General features: G+C 46.2%; 1 protein-coding gene across 2 annotated transcripts in view; it reads left to right on the top strand.

The window, feature by feature from the left end:
• CACHD1 (cache domain containing 1) overlaps nucleotides 1-17,724 on the top strand; it is a 90,603-nt gene extending 72,879 nt beyond the window's left edge. The window contains exons 12-27 of one of the 2 annotated variants that reach the window (XR_005774225.1): nucleotides 1,816-1,933; nucleotides 3,304-3,472; nucleotides 3,562-3,704; nucleotides 4,686-4,867; nucleotides 5,434-5,544; nucleotides 5,956-6,078; nucleotides 8,396-8,495; nucleotides 8,588-8,704; nucleotides 9,647-9,807; nucleotides 11,043-11,129; nucleotides 11,683-11,799; nucleotides 12,218-12,369; nucleotides 12,550-12,711; nucleotides 13,550-13,627; nucleotides 13,706-13,803; nucleotides 17,274-17,410. Coding sequence is in view for 1 of the 2 variants with exons in the window: in XM_040407526.1 (XP_040263460.1) it covers nucleotides 1,816-1,933; nucleotides 3,304-3,472; nucleotides 3,562-3,704; nucleotides 4,686-4,867; nucleotides 5,434-5,544; nucleotides 5,956-6,078; nucleotides 8,396-8,495; nucleotides 8,588-8,704; nucleotides 9,647-9,807; nucleotides 11,043-11,129; nucleotides 11,683-11,799; nucleotides 12,218-12,369; nucleotides 12,550-12,711; nucleotides 13,550-13,627; nucleotides 13,702-13,803; nucleotides 17,274-17,515 (2,164 nt within the window). In the remaining variant the exon portion in view is untranslated. Of the gene's footprint in view, nucleotides 1-1,815; nucleotides 1,934-3,303; nucleotides 3,473-3,561; nucleotides 3,705-4,685; nucleotides 4,868-5,433; nucleotides 5,545-5,955; nucleotides 6,079-8,395; nucleotides 8,496-8,587; nucleotides 8,705-9,646; nucleotides 9,808-11,042; nucleotides 11,130-11,682; nucleotides 11,800-12,217; nucleotides 12,370-12,549; nucleotides 12,712-13,549; nucleotides 13,628-13,701; nucleotides 13,804-17,273 lie in introns of both variants that reach the window. The other variant, XM_040407526.1, reaches the window with a different exon arrangement.
• Nucleotides 17,725-25,712: the final 7,988 nt, after the last annotated feature.

Genomic DNA, 25,712 nt, shown 5'->3' with positions numbered 1-25,712 from the left:
ACCTTAAAGGGAACCTGTCACCGGAATTTTGGGTATAGAGCTGAGGACATAGGTTGCTAGATGGCCGCTAGCACATCCGCAATACCCAGTCCCCATAGCTCTGTGTGCTTTTATTGTGTAAATAAACCCTATTTGATCCATATGCAAATTAACATAAGAGTCATATCTTACTTGTGTGACCAGAGAAATAAAAGCACTCAGAGCTATGGGGACTGGGCATTGCGGATGTGCTAGCGGCCATCTAGCAACCCATGTCCTCAGCTCTATACACAAAATCCCGGTGACAGGTTCCCTTTAAAGGTGATTTGTCCGATGCACTTTGTCATCCCGATAAGCTGCCAAAACCTAATAAGGAAGGATAAGGGTTCACAAAAGGGCCCACTATAAACTAAAACTGCTATAATACTTCCCCTATGTGCAAGAATACAACTACTTTAATACTGCTCCTATGTACAAGAATATAACTACTATAATACTGCTCCTATGTACAAGATTATAACTACTATAATACTGCCTCCTATCTACAAGAATATAACTACTATAATACTGCTCCTATGTACAAGAATATAACTACTATAATACTGCTCCTATATACAAGAATATAACCACTATAATACTGCCTCTTATGTACAAGAATATAACTACTATAATACTGCCTCCTATGTATAAGAATATAACTACTATAATAGTGCTCCTATGTACAGGAATATAACTACTATAATACTGCTCCTATGTACAAGAATATAACTACTATAATACTGCCTCCTATGTACAGGAATATAACTACTATAATACTGCTCCTATGTACAAGAATATAACTACTATAATACTGCTCCTATGTACAAGAATATAACTACTATAATACTGCCTCCTATGTACAAGAATATAACTACTATAATACTGCTCCTATGTACAAGAATATAACTACTATAATACTGCTCCTATGTACAAGAATATAACTACTATAATACTGCTCCTATGTACAAGAATATAACTACTGTAATACTGCTCCTATGTACAAGAATATAACTACTATAATACTGCTCCCTATGTACAAGAATATAACTACTATAATACTGCTCCTATGTAAAATAATATAACTACTATAATACTGCTCCTATGTGCAAGAATACAACTACTATAATACTGCCTCCTATGTACAAGAATATAACTACTATAATACTGCTCCTATGTACAAGAATATACCTACTATAATACTGCTCCTATGTACAAGAATATAACTACTGTAATACTGCTCCTATGTACAAGAATATAACTACTGTAATACTGCTCCCTATGTACAAGAATATAACTACTATAATACTGCTCCCTATGTACAAGAATATAACTACTATAATACTGCTCCTATGTACAAGAATATACCTACTATAATACTGCTCCTATGTACAAGAATATAACTACTGTAATACTGCTCCCTATGTACAAGAATATAACTACTATAATACTGCTCCTATGTAAAATAATATAACTACTATAATACTGTTCCTATGTACAATATAAGTACTATCATACTTCCACCTGGCGGTATTATTGAGCATCAGGACATGCAGTGTAATGGTTGTATGATGGGTAGTTTCTGGTGTACTATGGTTTCCACAGTGTGAGATTCCCTAATCCCCACGTCTGTGTCCCGTGCCTGGAATAGGGAGTGCGGCTTGTCTTTTGCTCGCTGCGTCCTGTGAACGTGGTGCAGCGGTTGATCTGACAGATGATGACAGTTCAGATTGATGTTGTTAGGTCTCGGACTCGTGTATTAGTTTGCCTGAGACGTATCGTTGTCTGTTTCCTCCTCAGCCTCCCCCTGGGCAGTCAGATTATTACGGTGCCTGTGAATTCCTCCCTGTCTTGGCACGTCAACAAGCTGCGAGACCCTGGGAAGGAGGCGTACAATGTCAGCTATGCCTGGAAGATGGTAAGACCCTGCTAACCGCCTGAACCGTAATCCTCTTTATTGTAATAAATGCATGTGGTGGGAATCACTGTGATCTGCAAGACAGTTTCCCACAGGAAGATATTTCTTCCTCTAATTTACGGAGATATCACACTGGAGGCCCTGGTTATAGGATCTGTGTGCAGTATATTAACCTGTACTGGTCCTGAGTTACATCCTGTATTGGGGTACGTTCACACTAGTGTTTTTCTTTTCCGGTATTGAGTTCCGTCCTAGGGGGTCGATACTGGAAAAAAGGTAATCAGTTTTATCCTAATGCATTTTGAATGGAGAACAATTCGTTCAGGGTGCATCGGTTCAGTCCCTCTTACGTTTTTTGGCCGGAGATAATACCGCAGCATGCTGCATTTTTCTTTCTGGCCAAAAATCTGGAACACTTGCCGGAATGTCGGATCCGGCATTAATTTCTATTGAAATGTATTAGTGCCGCATTGACGGATCAGTTCTTAAATCTGTGGGAAAAAATACAATGCATTTGTCAGACGGATCCGGACCCTTCTGACAGATACCTCCGTTTGCGTCCGGATTGCCGGATCCGGCAGGCAGTTCCAGCGACGGAACTGCATGCCGGAATCCTCTGACGCAAGTGTGAAAGTAGCCTTATACTCCAGAGCAGCACTCCCTATTCTGCTGGTGGAGTCACTGTGTACATACATACATACATACATTACTTATCCTGTACTGATCCTGAGGTACATCCTGTATTATACTCCAGAGCTGTGCTCACTATTCTGCTGGTGCAGTCACTGTGTACATACATTACATTACTTATCCTGTACTGATCCTTAGTTACATCCTGTATTATACTTCAGAGCTGCACTCACTATTCTGCTGGTGTAGTCACTGTGTACATACATTACATTACTTATCCTGTACTGATCCTGAATTACATCCTGTATTATACTCCAGAGCTGCACTCACTATTCTGCTGGTGTAGTCACTGTGTACATACATTACTTATCCTGTACTGATCCTGAGTTACATCCTGTATTATACTCCAGAGCTGCACTCACTATTCTGCTGGTGCAGTCACTGTGTACATACATTACTTATCCTGTACTGATCCTGAATTACATCCTGTATTATTCTCCAGAGCGGCATTCACAATTCTGCTAATTGCTTCTGTTCTCAGAGCTTAGCATCTGTAATGCAGGGGAGGGGGTTACTTCTCCCACGTTAGATAACTGTACAGTTTCTGTCCTGAAGAAGACACTTCTTAGTCTGCATATCGCTGTAGAAAGTTCAGTGCAGATGCTGAAGCAGAAGGGAATGCTGGAAGAGTTCAGCTCCTAGACTCCATTGATCTTATGTTGAGTAATCCTTTGCCTCAGGTCCAGGACACCTCCTTTATCTTGTGTATTGTGGTGATACAACCAGAAATCCCTGTGAAACATTTGAAGAACCTGAACACGGTCCCCAGCAGTAAGCTCCTCTACCATCGCCTGGATCTCCTGGGCCAGCCCACCGCCTGCCTTCACTTCAAGCAGCTGGCCACGCTCGGTAAAGCGGATGATCGCGGCCGATTAGCCCCTCCCTCCTTCTGTAAGACGCGTCCCACCCGCTAAATAAACGCTCGCTTGATTTTACAGAGAGCCCTACGGTCATGTTGGCAGCCGGAAGTTTCTCTTCTCCGTATGAGCATCTGAGTCAGCCGGAGACGAAGCGCATGGTGGAGCACTACACGGCGTACCTGAGCGATAACACCCGTCTGATTGCAAACCCCGGTCTCAAGGTTGGTGCAAGAAAGCGTCGGGACTGTCTGTCTGAACAGTGCCATTATGCAATCACCTGGTGTTCGCAGTGTAAAGCAAAGTGCATGACCACCTAATGAAGTGATCACTGGTGGACGCACATGCTCAGTTACTCACAGCCAGGTCTCTGCATAATGATCCTCCGTTCACTGCAGGACTCATTAGGAGTTTCCTTCTGCCCTGCTTATCAGGAGTAGAGCTGAGAAGACTCCTTCTGTAGGGGAAGTAACAAAGGATTATACTGTGAGCTGCCAGAGGGGGAAGGAGACTGATTTGTATTATACAAATGTCCTTTAAAGTGGAACTAAGGGGAAAATTAAAGTCCATGTAGTGTAGCTTTACTAATGTAGTCTGTATTGCAATATGAGCTTTGGGGGGGGTTGCATATGTATATGTGCAGATTTGGATCCATTCAACAGGGGAGATCTATCAAAACTAGAATCGGCCAATGAAATTCCAGCAAAATATGAAGAAGTAACATGAATGGTTGCTGTGGTCAATTGCTACATTTTACATCAGTTTTATTAAACACTGCCGGTGACCGAAATCAGAAGGGCGCATGTTGTCGTCAGATCCTCTCAGTAGTGCAGCCTCAGGCAATATTAAAGGGGTTGGCCCATCTTGGACATGTGTGATAGGTGCAGGTCCCACCTTAGGGACCCACACCTGTACTTAGAACCGAGCTCAGTCCTAGCCCCCAATTTCCATGATGGTAATAGCCCTTTTAAAAACGTTTTTCCATTTATTTATTTTTTTGGTGCCTTTAGAGCTTTTTTCATATATTTCTCCCTGATGTTGGATTTATTTTGTCTCCTGATGTTGGATCTGGATAAAAAGTTATCTTAAAAAAAAAAAAGAAATGAGAATTGTCCGTCCAGCTTATCCGCAAGCTCGCGGCAGATTAATATCCTTTCATGGCCGTCTTTAACGCTCCCCTGCCATGCTGGCCTTTATCTTCACAGTTTTCTGTCAGAAATGAAGTCATGGCTACCAGTCACGTCACCGATGAATGGATGAGACAGATGGACATGAGCAGTCTGAACAGTTACATTGTGCGCCGTTACATAGCAACGCCCAATGGGGTGCTGCGAATCTACCCCGGGTCGCTCATGGACAAAGCGTTTGATCCCAGTAGGAGACAATGGTAAGCCCCGGCGCTCAGCACTAAGGGAACTTATACCGTTCTATCCCTGATGTCGGGAGGTGTTACTTTTATCAAAACAAAAATTGCTACAATGAAGCAGAATTCCCTGGCGATGATGATGTATATTGGTCAGATGGTTTGGTCTATGCCGCACCATATTTTGGGTACCCAGCGCAGGTAGGTTGCCTTCGTAACACTTGCACACAAACCACCACCCCCTAGAGCCGTGGTTCTCAGCTGTGGCAAAACTACAACTCCCAGCATCCCCCGAGTCTCACCAGTTGCTGTGACTGTTCTGTCATTTACATTACAGCTCAGTTGCCACTTGCAGCCACAATGGACACCTCTATTCTTTACACTGCAGGCTCCTGAAATGTAGACTCTGTTGCAAAGTCTTGTAGCAAAGTGGCAACCCCGTGGCGGGATTTGGTGTTCATAGAAGACATGTTGGCGCCATTCATTTCCCAATAAGATGTCCTTTCCACAGGCGCCATTACTTTTAGCAGACGTCATCTCCCTTCTCTTTCTGCAATGGTTGTAAAGATTACGGTTTTCTTCTTCTTCAGGTATCTTCATGCATTGGCCAATCCAGGGCTAATCACCTTCACTGGACCGTACCTGGACGTGGGAGGCGCCGGCTACGTGGTCACCATAAGTCACACCGTCCAGTCCTCCAAGTGAGTCGCTGATGTACAGGTTACAATGTAGAAAATGGCTTTCTTTCCGGCCATGCAAATATATCTCAACAACAACTACAACCCCCAACATGCACTTACTGGAGATTTGTATCCGTGGCCCTACACGTGGATATATACGCCTTCTATTATAGTCTCAGTATGCCAGGTGGGAAAGAGTTATGAAAACTATTTGCCAGTACAGTACTGATGGTTACTGACAGCGTAGCCATGAATCAAAACCTCCATTCTTTACACTGCAGGCTGCATTCAGAGAATTGGTAAGTGGAGCAAATTAGAAATGTTTGGAGCCCCTTAAAGCGATAGCGTCATTGTAACCTTCTTATTATGCATGGACTGTTAATCCTGGCATGTTTTTCTGAATGAGTAAATCGGCCATCTTGGATTCTCCAGTTCCCAGGTCTCATCCGGTCACACCGTCGCAGTAATGGGCATTGACTTTACCCTGCGATACTTTTATAAAGTTCTCATGGAGTTGCTTCCAGTGTGCAATCAAGATGGTGGCAACAAAATAAGGTAACGTCTCCAACCGCGGTCTTCCCGCTTTTTATCCTGGGCGTGGTCGGCGGTATATATTTCAGTATCCTCAGTTCTGCTCCCCTGAATGTCTGTTCTCATGATCTGTAGACATTTTGCTTCCATTGTTTTTGGCTCGCTCCCAGTGGTACCCTCTAAGCTGCGCGGGTGCACGGCCGCGCAGCAAATATAGTGCCCCCGCTGACAAGTTTGTAATGTCCGCTCAGCGCTCGCCCTGCTGGCAAAATGCCCACATGTATTTCTCCTACATCCTACAGGACGTTCTGTGTGCGGCTCAGTGGGGCACCGCCGACCCCATATGGCCGCGCTACTGCTGCCGCACGCAGCAGCAGCAGGGCGAGGTAACGTGAAGGCGGCGGCGCCATCTTAGAGGCTAGAGGGAGTCTCTAATGAGTGCAGTGTTTATTCTTCTCCCTTCAGCTCAGAGTAAATGTATGAGGAGGGAAAGCGTCAGCAATAAGAGAATGCACTCGGCAGCACTACACCGCCGAGAATGATGGCCCCTCATTGTATATAGTGATATGGGCTATCATGGTAGAACCTGGGCGTCCCCTCTCCTATACATAGTTATATAGTTATGTGGACCATGATGCTGGTATAACCTAGGTATTCGCCTGTATTGTACAGGAGACGCCCACTTGTCCAGGTTATACCAGCATGGCCCATATCACTATATACAAGAAGATGTATAACTTATACCGGCTGTACATATATAATTATATACAGGAGATGCCCAGGTTATACCAGCATGGTCCATATCACTATATACAAGAAGATGTATAACTTATACCGGCTGTACATATATAATTATATACAGGAGATGCCCAGGTTATACCAGCATGGTCCATATCACTATATACAAGTAGATGTATAACTTATACCAGCTGTACATATATCATTATATACAGGAGAGATGCCCAGGTTATACCAGCATGGTCCATATCACTATATACAAGAAGATGTATAACCTATACCAGCTGTACATATATAATTATATACAGGAGATTCCCAGGTTATACCAGCATGGTCCATATCACTATATACGAGTAGATGTATAACTTATACCAGCTGTACATATATAATTATATACAGGAGATGCCCAGGTTATACCAGCATGGTCCATATCACTATATACAAGAAGATGTATAACTTATACCAGCTGTACATATATAATTATATACAGGAGATGCCCAGGTTATACCAGCATGCTCCATATCACTATATACAAGAAGATATATAACTTATACCAGCTGTATATATATAATTATATACAGGAGATACCCAGGTTATACCAGCATGCTCCATATCACTATATACAAGTAGATGTATAACTTATACCAGCTGTACATATATATAATATAATACAGGAGATACCCAGGTTATACCAGCATGGTCCATATCACTATATACAAGAAGATGTATAACGTCTACCAGCTGTACATATATAATTATATACAGGGGATACCCAGCACAGTGTGCTGTCCGCATCCGCATTTCCGGAGAGCGCCCACGATCTTCCGGTCCGCGGCTCCGGAAAAAAATATAACATGTTCTATTCTTGTCCGCAATTGCCGGCTGGGTGTATTGCAGATCCGCAGACGTATGAATGGACCCTAAGACTGCGGCGCGAACTGTGGTGCCAATTTTTACATCTGAAGCCCAATTTTTAATGCCGTTTCACCCCTTTCAGTAAAGTAGAGGTGAAATCTGCCTGTAAATCAGCGAATTTAGGGCACTTTCACACTTGAGTTTTTCTTTTCCGGCATTGAGTTCCGTCCTAGGGGCTCAATACTGGAAAAGAACTGGTCAGGCATATCCCCATGCATTCTGCATGGAGAGCGATCCGTTCAGGATGTCTTCAGTCTTTCTGACCAGGACGGAGATAATACCGCAGCATGCTACGGTTTTATCTCCGGCCCAAAAAACTGAAGACTTGCCTGAATGCCGGATCAGTCATGCGCAGAGCGAAAAAAATAAATGCCAGATCCGTTTTTCCAGATGACACTGGTAAGACGGATCCGGCATTTCAATGCATTTTTCTGACTGATCAGGATCCAGTTGGCATACGTTTTTCTGCTTGTCCGATAACTCTGCCGCAAGTGTGAAAATAGCTTTAGCATCAGATTCACTGCGGAAAACTATTGCTCACATTTCTAGTCCTGTATTTTGGCTTCTGCCGGCTGCGTGGTTTCCCCTCGGGCCTCTGCATTCCCCGGGCTCAGTCACCCATACACAAGCTTGACCTGCGGTGAATGGCTTCTCCCCATGTTCTGACTGTCGGCCGTTGCTTTGATAGGTGCTTCATCATGGAGGACAGAGGTTACCTGGTGGCGCACCCAACGCTCATTGATCCGAAAGGCCATGCTCCAGTGGAGCAGCAGCACATCACTCATAAGGTACCACAGCGCCCCCCACCCTGACAAATCGGGGCGCTGTAATCCGCTAACCCAAGAGCTCCCATATTTTACTTTTTTTTTTTTCCCTCCAGGAACCTCTTGTTGCAAACGACATCCTCAACCACCCCAACTTCGTCAAGAAAAATCTCTGCAACAGCTTCAGCGACCGAACCGTCCAGAGGTTCTACAAGTTTAACACGAGCCTCGTGGTGAGTCCCCGGGGTGCAAGAAGCGGAGGATTTCCAGGATAATGAGCATCTCTGGCTCGTCTTATGTCTCCTCTCCTGACCTACTTTATTTTCTCTAAAATCTTTAGACTACGCGCACGATTCATTTCCAAAAAGGGTTCAAAAGCATCCAGGAAGCAAAAGAGTATTCAGCTGCAATATGTAATAAAGGTTACCTTCAGTGACGTAGTCGCCCATAGAGGCAGCTCCTGCTGCTTCCTGGGGCTCAGAGGGGCCTGGCGCTGTTTCTCCTGCTTCCTTACAACATTTTCCAGCAGCCGCCACTAGGGGGAGTTCAGTGAATCGAGGTTTTTCCAGCCGCCATTGAGTTCAGTAGATGCTGTAAAAATGTCCATGCACTGAGCTCCCCCTAGTGGTGGCTGCAGGCAGTTGGGTTTATCATATACTGGGTGAATTGAGCTGTATGGGGAGGATTATCAGTATTTTTATGCCATTAGTCTGCACATTGAAAAGTGTGGTGTCTAGACTGAGCGCCCTTTTTATGAAGCACCTGGCCCAAATTTTTACGACATGAGTCGGGTAAAGTTGGCGAGGCTGTAGATCTGTACCGAGCATGACGTGTACTGAGCGTTACCCTTGTACTGAGCGTTACCCTTTGAACAAGGGAGTAGTACTAGCAAAGTGCTCCCATGGTGCATCAGAGCATGTTAGGAGTTGTAGTTCTACAGCAGCTGGGGAACCACTAATAATAAGCCTCACTTTATATCCTTAGTGTTTGTCTTCATGGCCCTATTAGGAAGTTGCATAACTAGCAATTCCCCAATACACGCAATCTATGGGAGCGGGACGGGGCATGAAATTCCCTGCAGCTTCCCTTCTTCTGTTCTGACCTGTGACCACAGAGATTCAGTAATACATACAGTATATTGATGCAGCCGCTCCGTATCGCCTTTGTTTCTGTAGGGGGATCTGACCAATCTGGTCCACGGCAGCCACTGCTCAAAATACCGCCTGACCAGGATCCCTGGAACCAATGCTTTCGTGGGGGTTGTGAATGAGACGTGCGATTCCCTGGCTTTCTGTGCGTGCAGCATGGTGGACAGACTGTGCTTGAACTGTCACAGGTAAGAAGACCACGCTGCTCCCCGCGAGTCTGAGCGACCGTCGTGCCTATGGAAGGGGCTTCTGTCACCCCCAAAACACATTTTTCATTTTTGGGCTTGTTAAAATCCTTATTGAACGACTATTCCCTATATAGGGCTCTTACCTTGGTCTGTGGCTTCGTTTCATTAAAAATCGATCTTTTAAAATATGCAAATGACTTCACTACCAGCAAGCAGGGCGGTTACTTGCTGGTAGCCGCCGCATCCTCCTTTTAAAAAACCGCCCCCTCCTCCTGTTGATTGACAGGGCCAGCGAGCGCTCTCCTCCTCCGGCTGGCCCTGTCAGCATTTCAAATCCCGCGCCTGTCTTCATTTGGCGAAGGACGCTCGCCTCCTCAGCACTCCCTCAGTGCGCCTGCGCCGATGACGTCTTCTCTTTCGGTGACGTCATCGGCGCAGGCGCACTGAGGGAGTGCTGAGGAGGGGGCGGTTTTTTGCGGCGGCTACCAGCAAGTAGACGCATCCGATGTCCGTTCTGTAGCCCCGCAAAAAAATAGACCATGTCCTATAGGCATTGTTACAATGGATCCGCAAAAAAAAACGGATTCCATACAGACGTCATCCATTTTTTTTTTTTTGGCGGACTGCAAAACACATACGGTCGTGTGAATGTAGCCTGACAGAGATGTGAATGAGGACTATCTCTTCCTTCTCTCCCCCCCCCCTCTCATTTCTTTCTTACTCCTAATCTCTATCTATATATCTATATTTCTTCTCTTCTCTTTCTTTCTTGAATTCCTTTTTTTTTCTTTCTCAAAGTCCTCTCTTCTTTATTTCTCTATATCTTTTGTTCATTTGTTTTTTCTTTGTTCTTTCTTTTGTTACTTCTTTCCTCGCTCTTTCTTTTTTCTTTTCGTTCCCCTCTTTTCTGTTTCTCTTCTTTCCTGCTCTTTTTTTTCCCTCTTTTTGTTCTCCTCTCTTCTTAGTTTTCTTTCCTGCTCATTTTTTCTTCTTTTCTTCCCCTCTTCTTATTCTCTTCTTTTCTGCTCTTTTTTTTTTCTATGCATGATAAAATCTCTCACCTTATCACTTTCGCTCTCTCATTTTCTTTCTCTCACTCCATCCTGACTCTCTCTCTCTCTCTCTCTCTCTCTCTCTCTCTCTCTCTCTCTGTGTTTTGTGTATATATTTTGTGCACATGCAGAAGTGTAACTAATAGGAGTTGGTCGTCATCCATGTTCTTTTATGGCTGTTAGGATGGAGCAGAACGAATGTGAATGTCCCTGTGAGTGCCCCCTGGAGGTCAACGAGTGTACTGGCAATCTAACAAATGCTGAAAGCAGGTAAGAGCCCCTGTAACGAGACAATGCAGTAATGGCTGTCCCCATAGTAATGCCCAGAGCAGATCTGTTTTGCTGGATACAACAGACTACACCGGCCGTAGTGACACCAACAATGAGACTTCTTCATTTGTATATTTGGCCTCCCCTCTCTTCATGCTATAACTCCTCATGACCAGCAGGGGGTGATACGCAATGTTTACAGGTCACTCCTATAGATGCCTTTGATAAGTCTGAGGCCAACAGAGGGAGCAATAAAGGGGCGCAGCTACTACCTGAGCCCTGGTATCCAGCAGAGGACGCCCCATTCTGAGGACGAGAGTGGAGCCGATCATTTATGGCTGAAGTTTAACGTGTTTTGGGTTATTTCAGAAATATCAGCTCTTATTATACCTCAGTACCAGCAGGGGTTAAGTCACGCTGTGAGGCCAGGTCCTCCCATCCATCACTGGTCAATGTCTAGATAGGCGGAGGTTATAGCGTCTTCAGGCGGGCGGGTATATGGTGGCTGCCCATGATGTACAGCGATGTCTGATTATTGCTTTACCCCCCCCAGGAACCCGAGCTGTGAGGTCCATCAGGAGCCCATGACGTTCACAGTGCTGGATCCCAACCTCCAGGAGGCCCTGTCCCAGTGCGTCAACACCGGGTGTTCTCAGAGGACGGAGAGCGGGTACTCCCATCATTACTATACAGAATATATACTCATTGTATATGTGTGTAGATAATGTAAATGTGGTCTAAAACTTTTTTTTTTTTTTTTTATAAATGATGCTAGTTTTCTCCTGAAAGCCGGCTGCAGTGTAAAGTATAGGGGTTTTCACTCTGTTAGCCATTCTACATGTATGCCACTAATATATAGGATGTGCTTATTTTCAAAAACTTGACTGTTATTAAATGAAAATGTGTCTGTAAAGAAACAATGTAACCATAGAATGTAGTCATGACAACCAGAATCAAAACCTCCATTCTTTACACTGCAGGCTGCATCCTGAACTAAATAGAAAAAGAAGAGATAATCCACTGAAAGCATTGGCTGAGCATTTATTCCCTCGACCGTCAGAACTAACGCCCCCTTCTGTTTCCTTCAGCTATTGCTTCGGGGTGCTGGACTGTGAGTGGTGTGTGGTGGACAGCGATGGAAAGTCCCACCTGGACCGCCCGTATTGTGCCCACCAAAAGGAATGTTTTGGAGGCATTGTCGGAGCCAAGAGCCCTTATGCCGACGATTTGGGGTCTATTGGTAAGGCGTTCTGCTGTAATGTTCTCCTAGGCAGCACCTCTCAAGGGTGTATATTCAGAGTTTTGCGAATGTTTAGGCAGCCCCTTGTCAAATGGTGTTTTTGTAAAGTGTGTCCTTCTGCCCACAAAAAATTCCAGAATGACTGAACTGATCACGGTGACGCCGTGTCCCTTCCCGCAGGTGACGAGGTGATCACGCTGAATATGATCAAGAGCGCCCCAGTTGGCCCGGTCGCTGGAGGTATAATGGGTTGTATAATGGTGCTGGTCCTCGCCGTCTACGCTTACCGACATCAGATTCACCGCAGAAGCCACCAGCACATGTCACCACTGGCAGCACAAGGTAAGCGACCCCCGGGAGGGCAGAGGGTCAAACTGTTAAAGGGATATTCCATCTAACAGGCCCCCGACCTCGTGGACTGGGGATCCGTAGTGAGGGGAAGGGAGCAGGTGGACCTCCGCCGATTCGTTTTTAGGCAGTTCTGATACATAGAAGTGGAAGTCCCCTTTTAATTACCAAAATACGCCTTTTTAAGAAAGTAATTAAGGGTAGGTTCACACGAATGCTGCGGTTGCGCTAAATGGAGTTAAACCGCGAGCAGGCTCCCGCAGTAAACGCTCCAAGAATGGACACGTAGATTTTTGGCACGGTATGGAAAACCGCATGTGAAGAACCCTTGGATGCATGAACTGCGGCGCGGCGTCCAGTTGAAAACAATGGATGGCGATTTCTTCTCAGATGAAACCTGTGGCAAAAAGTCCCCTAAGGGACCTTGTTCTAGAGCGCAGCGTTTTTACGCCACTGTAGAACAGGTCATTTATCTGGCGTTACTGAGGATTTGGCGTACAGAAGCATTCAGACTAGGTTCACCTCTGCGTCGGAGGCGCCGTAAGGACATACCTGACGCACCCCAGGTCGCTGATCACTTAGGGTCCACTGCTACGACCCCCTGTGATAACTAGGACAGAGGTCCCCAAGTTCACAGCGCATGTGCGACCTCCAGGGATCAGCCAGCTTCTGTGAAACTACAACTCTCAGCAGGCACACTTGCTCAGCTGTTCTTCTGCCGGGAGTAGCTTCACAACAGCTGGATTTTTGGAGGTTGCCGACCCCTGCACTGACAGAGCTGAGCACTAAAAGCAAAACCCCCTTTAACCTCACACCTGCGCTCTCTCCATAGAGATGTCCGTGCGTATGTCCAATCTGGAAAACGACCGCGACGAGCGAGACGACGACAGCCACGAGGACCGCGGAATCAGTGAGTAACACCGTCTTGTGACACCAGCCTCAGACATGTGCGCGGTGACCCTAATGCTGCGTTTACTCCTCCAGTCAGTAACACCAGGTTCATAGCGGCAGTGATCGAAAGGCACGCGCACAGCCCGGAGCGGCGACGGCGTTACTGGGGACGGTCGGGAACAGAAAGTGATCACGGTACGGAGAAAGTTGTTACTTGTGCTGAAAGATCAATCGTCTGTTTAGAGGTCCATGCTATAAGATATCTGCTTGCTGTCAGTGAATGAAAAAAAATATAAATAAACACCCCTTTGAAGTATGCATTAGAAAGCTGCACAGTGTTTACAGATAATGCCTAGCTCTCAAAAAGATTCTGTTCAGGCATTTCTCTGTTATATCTGTCCTTAGGAAAGCTGAGTGACGACAGATATGTATTGAAAACAAATGTTGAGCTGCTGTAAGTACTGTGACTGCACTACCTAACTTGTGCCAGCAGGTGGCGCAGGTGCAGTTCCTTGTGACCATGTAGTTACTAGACATCTGTGGCCACAGGGAAGACCCTGGTGCTACAGCACTGCTACACCATTAACCCCCAAGATGCCACACTCTAGGTTGGTTAGACAGCGGGAATGGGACAGCGCTGTCACCCCGTCACATATACTTATTTTTCTTTATAAAGGGGTTGATCAAACTATAAAACATAACCCCCAATGACCGGGCCCCTCATATAGATTATACTTGCCCTGCTCCCCGGCACCCGCGTTACTCCTGATACCCGCACGGCTGCCGCTGCATCTCTCTGTCGCACAGATGAAAACGATCCAGCGATTAGGGAAGACAGCCAATAACAGGCCGCGGCGGGTGACGCTAGGGAGGCTGCAGCAGCGGCCGTGCAGGGATCAAGAGCGACACGGGTGCCGGGAGGCGGGGTAGGTATAATCTGTATGAAGGGCCCAGGCATTGGGGGTGTATGTTTTATAGTTTGGATAACCCCTTAAGCGCTTGTTTGAAATCTGCACCTCTTCACATGGACAAGGACAGGCATTGTTACAATGGATCCGCAAAAAACTAAACTGATGCAACACGGACGTCACACGGATGTAATCAGTTTTTTTTGCGGAATGCTAAATACATACAGTTGAGTGCATGAGCCCTAAAGGAGTGAAGTGGAGCAGGTTCAGCCCTGAACCCAGACCACCCCTTGTAGGTCTGTTTTAAAGGGGTTAACTGTCCAGGGGAGAAAGAAAGAAGTAACATTTATAAAGACACAGTCATCTAAACAATGGGTCAGATCATGCAAAACACTGATGTAACCGATGCAAAGACGCTGCAGTAACCAAATTTTCTTCTCTTCCTCTTTTCGTACCCAATTACTGGATGTCATCCAAAACGGAGGCTTCCTATTCGGCAGATGTAATGAGGCCAATTAGAAGGAGGCCGCGCAGGTACTGAGCCATCCGGAGGCTCCTGCCGCAAAACTTCTCATCTGCGGCTTTGGGGTCCCCTTGGGTCCTCCCTGCGGGGGGAAGGGGAATTCAGGGGCATGACAACTTGAGTGTCTCTAGGAGCTGTGAACATTATTCATTTGGATAAAGCAAAACTAACTCCGATGTGGATACGTTATAACCGACTGTATCAGGACAGAGGGATCTGTGCTGTGGATGTCACAGGGGGTTGTATAGACAGGTGGATGTCACAGGGGGTTGTATAGACAGGTGGATGTCACAGGGGGTTGTATAGACAGGTGGATGTCACAGGGGGTTGTATAGACAGGTGTCTGTCACAGGGGGTTGTATAGACAGGTGGATGTCACAGGGGGTTGTATAGACAGGTGGATGTCACAGGGGGTTGTATAGACAGGTGTCTGTCACAGGGGGTTGTATAGACAGGTGGATGTCACAGGGGGTTGTATAGACAGGTGGATGTCACAGGGGGTTGTATAGACAGGTGGATGTCACAGGGGGTTGTATAGACAGGTGGATGTCACAGGGGGTTGTATAGACAGGTGTCTGTCACAGGGGGTTGTATAGACAGGTGTCTGTCACAGGGGGTTGTATAGACAGGTGGATGTCACAGGGGGTTGTATAGACAGGTGTCTGTCACAGGGGGTTGTATAGACAGGTGGATGTCACAGGGGGTTGTATAGACAGGTGTCTGTCACAGGGGGTTGTATAGACAGGTGTCTGTCACAGGGGGTTGTATAGACAGGTGGATGTCACAGGGGGTTGTATAGACAGGGGGTTGTATAGACGGGATACAAATGTACAACAAACCCCCCAATAATTACGACACCGCACAATACACTCCAAAGGACAGAATCCAGAATCTTTATTAGAACTAAATCAAGTAAAGACAATAAAAAAGGGAAAGACACGATAATCGCATAAAACGGGGAGCTCCAATGTGTAACAACCAGCGAGCGAGGCGTCTCACAAGAAACAATTAACATGAACCGAAAGGGAATGTGAATAATACAAAGCCCAGATAATGTATAGCTGACCGATTGTGAAACGGCGTTGGGGTCTGTATACTATACATTAGTCTGGGCTTTGTATCCTCTGTATTCACGATGTACGTTCCTCTTCACTGACAGCAAGCAGAGGAATTTAGATACAATAATCCCTTTTGCGTATAGGTGTAAAGATACAAATGTAGAAAACCTTCATCTGTGAGAAGTATTCATTCTGTAGAACAGGGGTAGGCAACCTCCGGCACTCCAGCTGTTGTAAAACTACAACTCCCAGCATGTATAATTACTCTGCTCTTCTCAGAACTCCCACTGAAATGAATGGAGCATGCTGGGAATTGTAGTTTCACAACAGCTGGAGTGCAGGAGGTTGCTGTTGTACACAGGAATGTTTATCTTCACTGACAGCAAGCAGAGTAATTTCAATACAAAGTATATAAAAAAAAAGTGCAGAACCATAATTAAAGGGATAATCCCTCTTTGGGGGCCTTTCTGGCAGACACATCCCCCCCCCCCCCCCACCCCCACGTGGCTGGGCCTGCAGAGGGAATTACACATACCTGCTCCCGTCCACTGGGTTCCGGCCCCTTCACTCCCCCAGCGCCCCGGTCCCAGTGTGTCGACCTCCAATTTGACAGCTGCTGCAGCAAATCGCTGCCGGCAGTGGTGACACGTTTTTCTTGGGTCACATGACCCATTGACAACGCAAGGAGGATACCGCTGCCGCTTGCGATTGGCAGCAGCTGTCAGACCAGGTGTTGACACGTGGGGGAGGAAAGGAGCCAGAGCCCAGCAGGAGGGGAGCAGGTAAGTATGTCGCCCTCTGCAGGCCCGGCCATATTGGAGGGGGTATGGGAGTTGTGGCCCCCAAAGATGGAAACCCCCTTCCAAGCTCTACTCCCATCTCATAATGTGACGATATATATCACCAGCATATACCAGTCCTTTATGTAACGCGGGGGTCCGACCTCTGGGCCGCCCACTGATCCTAACAATGAAGGGGCCACGGCGCTCATTTAGACTGGAGGTAAGTGCCGCCGAGTAGACGCTGCTTCCCCTTTATTCTTTGGACTGTGGGGTCTCGGAGTTCTTACCCTTACGACCGTAAAGTGATGGGATATCCTAGCGACCGCTTTATGAGATGAGAAGAGCCACCTGTATGTGTTAGAGTTCTTCCTTATGATGTTTCTGTTCCCTTTAGGCTACAGTACAATGAGTCCGCAGGAAGACAGCGAAAACCCTCCCTGTAACAATGACCCATTATCCGCCGGGGTGGACGTGGGCAACCACGACGAGGACCTAGAACCCGACACCCCGCCCCAGACTGCTGCTCTGTTGAGCCACAAGTTCCACCACCACTATAGACTCCACCACCCGACGTTACACCACAGCCATCACCTGCAGGCGGTGGTCACCGTGCATTCTGTAGACGCGGAGTGCTGATGGACTCTGAGGAGGCTGTGCACCCCGTACAGCGCCAAATCCGCTGCGTACGTTTACAACTCCGCAACTGTAACTGGACCATAACGTGGCGCCAAACAATGCAAACCTTTCCAGGACCTCTCCGGTTAGAACCTCTCGCCTTGGAAGATGGGACGTCGGCTGCGACACTAAAGGGGGTCACGTTTTTAGAACCAACCTGGAAAAAGAAAGCTAAAAAACAGAGGAAGAGATTTCTTTTTATAAAAAAAAAAAATATTTTAAATAATGGGGGGAAAAAAAGAGACTTAAACTAAGTGTGAATAGTTTCCTAAAGAAAAATGCATCTCGATTTTTAAGGAAAGGATTATTTTTCTACTATTTATTTAAGTGTCATGGACTTCTTACGTAGCCCGACGCGTTTTGGGCCTTATGAGAGGCGGACGCTGCAGTCAAATGCTCCGCCACTTTTCCCAATATGGATGGAAGACTGCTCCTATCCTGTGAACACTACGCACCCCAGATGCTGGGGGTATATTTTTAGCCTTCTTGCCCCCCCGGGGGGGGGGGGGGGGAATTTACTAAACAAGAAACGCGTTGCTGTACAATCTGTGTATGGAGAGAGATAAGTGGCCGACGTGTGACGTGCATCAGGGGGGGTGAATGCTGTGACTCGAGTACTTGTCTCGCTTTGTAGTATTTGCAGCCCAATTTTATTCGCTATTTTTGGTTTTTATTTTATTTTTTTACAATTCTAACCACTGTTTAACTGGACTTTTTTGTTTTTTGTCTTGTTCCTCCCGTTACAACCACTGTGTCTTGACTGTGCCGCTGACAATCCAGATGTTATGGGAAGGGGGTGGGGGTGGGGGGGGCTGTAATGGAAACCTGGACGCACAATGACAAAAAGAAGCTGGGAGAAAAAAATCTGTAATGTTGAGAAATTTGTATTGTTTATCATATGCTGTACTCCAATCACATCCAAAGCTGCACGCGGGGGTCCCTTTAACGGTGAGCAGTGGGGAAATCTTGTTCCATAGTTAATACGGTTGAAAAAAAGACATACAGTTGGGTCCATATGTATTTGGACGGAGACAACCTTTTTCTAATCTTTCTTCTGTCCATCTCCACAATGGATTCAGACGCAGGTGAAGTTCAGTCGGTTGAACAAAAATGATGGCATAAAAATGTGAGGAACTAAAGCATTTTTTTAAACTCAATCCCTTCATTTTAGGGGCTCAAAAGTAATTGGACAAATTAAATAATTGTAAATAAAATGTTAATTTCTAATACTTGGTTGAAAACCCTTTGTTGGCAATGACGGCCTGAAGTCCTGACCTCATGGACATCACCGGACGCCGTGTTTCCTCCTCTTTAATGCCGCGGTTTTCAGTTGCTGTTTGTTTCTGGGCCTTTCTGTCTGAAGTTTAGTCTTTAACCAGTGAAATGCTCTATTGGGTTCAGATCCGGTGACTCGGCCGTTCAGGAATATTCCACTTCTTTACTGTAATAAACTCCCGGGTCGCTTTGGCTTTATGTTTTGGGTCATTGTCCATCTGTTTTATGAAACGCCGTCCAGTTTGGCCGGATCTGAGCGCACAGTCTGTCTCTGAAAACCCCAGAATTCATCCGGCTGCTTCTGTCCTGTGTCACATGATCGATAAACACTAGGGGCCCGGGGCCCCTGGCAGCCATGCATGCCCAAGCATCACACTGCCTCCGCCGTGTTTTGGATCATGAGCTGTACCGTGCCTTCTCCATACTTTTTTCTTTCCATCATTCTGGTAGAGGTTGATCTTGGTTTCATCTGTCCAAAGAATGTTCTTCCAGAAGTGTGCTGGTTTTTAGCAAAGTCCAATCCAGCCTTCTTATTCTGGAGGCTGATGAGCGGCTGCACCGCGCAGCGAACCCTCTGTATTACGTCCATGCCGTCTTCTCTTTATGGTAGACTTGGATATTGATCCGCCGATATCCTGGAGAGTGTGGTCACTTGGTCGGCTGTTGTGAAGGGGCTTCTCTTCACCATGGTAATTATTCTGCCATCATCCACCACTGTTGTCTTCCGGGGGCGTCCAGGTCTTTTTGCATTGTTGAGGTCACCAGCGCTTTCTTTCTTTCTCAGGATGGACCAAACTGTAGATTTTGCCGCTCCTAATAGTGCAGCAATTTCTCGGATGGTTTTTTTCTGTTTTCGCGGATGAAGGACGGCTCGTTTCACCTGCACGGAGAGCTCCTGTGACCGCATGTTTACTTCTCAGCAAAATCTTCAAAATGCAAGCACCGCACCTCAAATCAACTCCAAGCCTTTTATGTGCTTAATTGAGAATGAAATAATGAAGGAATTGCCCGCTCCTGCCCATGAACACAGCCTTTCAGTCAATTGTCCAATTACTTTTGGTCCCTTTAAAAGCAGGGTGCCACATGTAAACCCTTCATCCAATGTTAATGTGGATACCCTCAAATGAAAGCTTAAAGTCTGGACTGTGTGTCCATGTCCATTATAGAACTGTAAGGCCTCATGCACACAAATGTATTTTGTTTCCGTGTCCGTTCCGTTTTTTGTGGATCCACAAAAAAAAAACTGATTGCATATGGATGTCATCTGTTTTTTTTTTTTGCAGACCGCAAAACTGATACGGTTGTGTGCATGTAGCCTAACTTGAATATGTTATGTTAGTAAACAGGTTAAAAAAAAAAAAAAAAAATTGTGTCTGTGTCCAAATATATATGGACCTAACTAAGTCTATAAAGTTCAACCAAGGGACGGGTGGGCACACGGTTGATGCGTTTTTCTCCAGAGTATGGATAAATGGCATGGACAGAATGCCTCTTTGGATGTGATTGGAGAAGAAAACATAATAAAGCGAAGTACAGAGAAGGTCCTTTAGTCGGGCATGCAGTAGGTCCACCATTCCTGGCAGATTTGCATGAGCACAGCAGTGGGATGGGTGTCTCATGTGGACTACCCCCCCCCCCCATATGGATATCACCAAGGGGGGGGGTCACACTTTCCAGGACTCCGCTCTATAAACTAGAATGGAAAAGCGCTGTCCACGGTGACTCCTGGTGGAATAGAGGCGGCCATGGAGAGCCCTTGGTCCTGATGTAATACTACATTTGTCCTCTAGTGGCCGCTGCGCCTTTCTTTGCCAGTGGTAGGACTGGGGCGATCAGCAGACTGGATTCTTCCACCATTATCTGGACGTCAGCATAAAATCCTGAATAATCCAGCAACGGAAATCCTATAGATGCCAGACTATCGGACCTTTCGTACGTAAACGGCAGTGTTTGAGTTACGCCGTCCACCCTCCTATATGGTGACACCCCTCCCCCGCTGCTGCTACAGCTTCGGTTTTCACAAATCTCCCTTCATGTTTTTGCAGTTCTCATGTAATCCGGGAACGTCCGCTGCTCCGACCCTTGTGCCGCATCGGTGATTACCGCGACCTGCAGACCTGTTACCCTCAAAATAGATCAGAACCCAAAAAAATACAAATTTCATGAAACGAGGTCATACTGCTATATATTTGGCCCCATATGGCATTTGGACCACTCGCTGGTTCACGACGCCGATCCCTCGTCAGATTCCCTCCCCGCCCCCGTAGGGAGTGATGCCAAAGGGCTTGGGTCTCTATCAAGTGCTGCTACCCCGTCATTCTGGACATCACTGGTGGTCTGCAACCATTTGTGTCCTGTTTAGGTGGTTTTCCCCTTTAAGAGATGCCATTATATTATTTTTAACCCAGCAAATGCCAGTCTCTGCTACAGCTGTGCATGAATATTAACACTTTAATGGGGGGCTACTGGTTCTGATTGAGGAAACGCAGCCAAGGGGGCAGGGAGTCGGGCAATGCTCCATGAGAAAAATGTGCAGATTGGTTTTACTCCAGATGCTGAAAACTGTCTCTCTAGTGCCGCCTACAGGTGGCCCTGGGGAGAGACCTCCTCCTGGAGCTGGTGTGCCCGCCGGGCACTGCAGGGGCATACATGGTGTCTTGCAGATCCAATGTGTGGAATCTGTTTTATTGTTCTGTAATCACCACGGACGACCAAATATCCAGTGGGTGCCTATGGGGCCCTTGGCCAGAGAGGTTTATGTGAAGGGGCCCCACAAAAAAAATAAATGCAAAAGGGATTAAAGGTGCACTCCAGATGCAGAGGCGGAGCATGACACCTCTCATTTTGGGTTTTTTATCTGTCATGCTCCGCCCCCTCAGGCATAGTAAAGTTTACGCATTGCCTGGAGTGTCCCTTTAAGGGCTGCAGTACGGCATCCATACAAGGTGGTCTCATTTCCTCTGTCCATCATTGGGGGCACATTTATAAAAAGTCTCAATATGGCGCAGTTCCTTTTGCGAAGAATCCAGAAGATTATTGCACGTGCATGTGTGAATTTGGCGCTACCTGCACTCTCCCAATGAGATCCACCGTCCCAAACTGAAATCAGATTTTTTTTAAAAATGGCGACCTAAAATAACGGTGGTGGTTGGTGAGGGCCCGACTGTTGTCTGGGGCCCCAGGTCAGCTCAGCAGGATCCAGTGTCATATGGTACCAGATACGGACAACCGCGCACACATCGGAGGGCAGAGCGGCGCCGAGTTTGTAAAAAAAATAAAAAAAAGCCGCCAATCTTTATACTGTGTATAAACCCGTAAGTAACGAGATGTGTGTATATAACGATGGATTTGTGAATACTCCTGGGGTCATTATTTCTATGTACGGATCATAATGTTTCTACAGCCGAAAATTTAAATAAAAAATGATTTGACAAAACCTTTGTGGCTTCTGTATTCTGACGGACGTAGATCCGGTGGACTGTGATGGTGAACCCCAGGGCGGCCCGCTCCAGTGATGTCATCAAGCCCGCTGCGGAGAGTGAACGGCTATTTCTGCCATGGGACGCGGGCTTGGGGAGTATTGTTACTGTGAGGAGAGGACACTATAGCGGTGTCCAGGGGTGGACTGACAACTCATGGGGCCCCCAGGCAATAGGAGATTATGGGGCCCATGTCCCCGCCTACCCTCAAGCCCCACCCACATCACCTACACTTGGTACAGAATTTCTCTTCACTATGTTCAAAATAAATGTTTACTAATTAACCCTTTCGCTGCCAGCACCGTACATGCATGACGCCCGCTCGCGCGTGCATCAGGCTACGTGGCCGGGAAGTCTCTGCTGTTTCAAACAGCAGAGACCTGCGGCTAATTACCGCAACCGGCAATAATGTCGATCACGGTAATTAAATGCTTTAGGCTAGGTCTACACAACGACGGTTGTCGCGCGACAGATGGGGCACAACTACACTGCAACATTTGTCGCGCGACATTTTGTTGCACCAATGTCGCGTGACAATTTTTATAATGGCAGTCTATGGTGTCGCACTGCAACATGCGACTGTGACGCGACAGTCGCAGAAAAATCCATCTCAAATGGATTTTCTGCGACTGTCGCAGTCGCAGCATGTTGCATCTTACAGTGCGACACCATAGACTGCCATTATAAAAATTGTCACGCGACAAATGTCGTTGTGTAGACCTAGCCAAGTGAGATCATCGCACCTGAATGCGCAAAAACCCGGGAGCTCACGCTTCCGAGTTTAGTACTGATGCCCCGTGCAGCCAATCGGTACATGCGCTGAATGCTCTGAATCTCTACAAAGAAATTCAGAGCATTAATGCTGCAATTCATATTTTGGCCAACAGATGGCAGGCCAACATAAGAAATGAGTAAATGCAAAGAAATTGTCATTTTTTTAATCGCTTATAGATAAAAATGAAAAATTTGAAACCGTCATTTATAAGATCATTTATGAGCCTTAAAATGATGATATAAAATATAAAAAATATATAGAAAAGTTAAAATCACCCCCCTTTCTGTATAATAAAAAAAAATATAACAATAAATATAAACATCCTGGGTATCACCGCGACCGAAAACGCCCAAAATATAAAAAATAAAAAAAAATCCAATATGACGAATGGCGTAATGGGAAAAAGGGTCAAAATGGCCGATTTGCCATTTTTTCATTGCTTCTCTTACCCAAATTTTTTTTATAAAACGTGATCCAAAAGTCATGCACACTCCAAAATGGTATCAATAAAAACTAAGAATTATCTCGCAAACAATGAGCCCTTAAAAAGCTCAGTAGATATTTTTTTTCGCCCCATAAGACGCACTCCCATTTTACATCGCAGTCTGCGACTCTGCAGCATCGCAGACTGCGATGTATGAGCCGGGAGAGAGGAGGGGCTGGAGTCCGTAACTAGGGGCGGGGCCCGGTGCAGTCACTGTACTCTTACACCGGGCCCCGCCGCTCACCAAAGTATTTATAAACATGAATCCTTATCCTGTTATTAAGTTGAACTAAAGCTGCCCTCTCCCATGTTCCCCTGTATCCCCACAGCACTTACCAACAAGCTTCCATAGCAGGCAGAGCGGACGGCAGAAGTAACGCCACTCACTGACGTGGCGCCCCTGCTCCTCCCACTTTATGAATGAAGCAGGCGGAGCAGGCGCGCGACGTCAGTGAGTGACGTTACTGGTGCCGTCCGCTCTGCCTGCTATGGAAGCGTGTTCGTAAGTGCTGTGGGGATACAGGGGAACATGGGAGAGCGCAGCGTTAGTTAAACTTAATAACAGGATAAGGATTCACGTTTATAAATACTGCGGTGAGCGGCGGGGCCCGGTGTATTGGGGGACACTGTTATGAGGGGGATCTGTCAGGTCCATAAATATTGGGACATTGACACAATTCTAACATTTTTGGCTCTATACACCACCACAATGGAATGGAAATGAAACAAACAAGATGTGATTTACCTGCAGACTGTCAGCTGTAATTTGAGGGTATTTACTTCCAAATCAGGTGAACGGTGCAGGAATTAAAGCAGTTTGCATATGTGCCTCCCACTTGTTAAGGGACCGAAAGTAATGGGACAATTGGCTTCTCAGCTGTTCCATGGCCAGGTGTGTGTTATCCCCTCATTATCCAAATTACAATGAGCAGATAAAAGGTCCAGAGGTCATTTCCAGTCTGCTATTTGCATTTAGAATTTGTTGCTGTCAATTCTCAAGATGAGATCCAAAGAGCTGTCACTATCAGTGAAACAAGCCATCATTAGGCTGAAAAACACAACAAACCCATCAGAGAGATAGCAAAAACATCAGGCGTGGCCAAAACAACTGTTTGGAACATTCTTAAAAAGAAGGAACGCATCGGTGAGCTCAGCAACAGCAAAAGACCCGGAAGACCACGGAAAACAACTGTGGTGGATGAGCGAAGAATTCTTTCCCTGGTGAAGAAAACGCCCTTCACAACAGTTGGCCAGATCAAGAACACTCTCCAGGAGGTAGGTGTATGTGTGTCAAAGTCAACAATCAGGAGAAGACTTCACCAGAGTGAATACAGAGGGTTCACCACAAGATGTAAACCATTGGTGAGCCTCAAAAACAGGACGGCCAGATTAGAGTTTGCCAAACGACATCTAAAAAAGCCTTCACAGTTCTGGGACAACATCCTATGGACAGATGAGACCAAGATCAGCTTGTTCCAGAGTGATGGGAAGAGAAGAGTATGGAGAAGGAAAGGAACTGCTCATGATCCTAAGCATACCACCTCATCAGTGAAGCATGGTGGTGGTAGTGTCATGGCGTGGGCATGTATGGCTGCCAATGGAACTGGTTCTCTTGTATTTATTGATGATGTGACTGCTGACAAAAGCAGCAGGATGAATTCTGAAGTGTTTCGGGCAATATTATCTGCTCATATTCAGCCAAATGCTTCAGAACTCATTGGACGGCGCTTCACAGTGCAGATGGACAATGACCCAAAGCATACTGCAAAAGCAACCAAAGAGTATTTTAAGGGAAAGAAGTGGAATGTTATGCAATGGCTGAGTCAATCACCTGACCTGAATCCGATTGAGCTGCATTTCACTTGCTGAAGACTAAACTGAAGGGAAAATGCCCCAAGAACAAGCAGGAGCTGAAGACAGTTGCAGTAAAGGCCTGGCAGAGCATCCCCAGGGATGATACCCAGCGTCTGGTGATGTCTATGCGTTCCAGACTTCAGGCTGTAATTGACTGCAAAGGATTTGCAACCAAGTATTAAAAAGTGAAAGTTTGATTTATGATTATTATTCTGTCCCATTACTTTTGGTCCCTTAACAAGTGGGAGGCACATATGCAAACTGTTGTAATTCCTGCACCGTTCACCTGAT

This window comes from Bufo bufo, chromosome 9 (genome assembly GCF_905171765.1).
Source record: "Bufo bufo chromosome 9, aBufBuf1.1, whole genome shotgun sequence".
NCBI lineage: Eukaryota > Metazoa > Chordata > Amphibia > Anura > Bufonidae > Bufo > Bufo bufo.
This window is presented reverse-complemented; position numbering and strand designations above follow the sequence as displayed.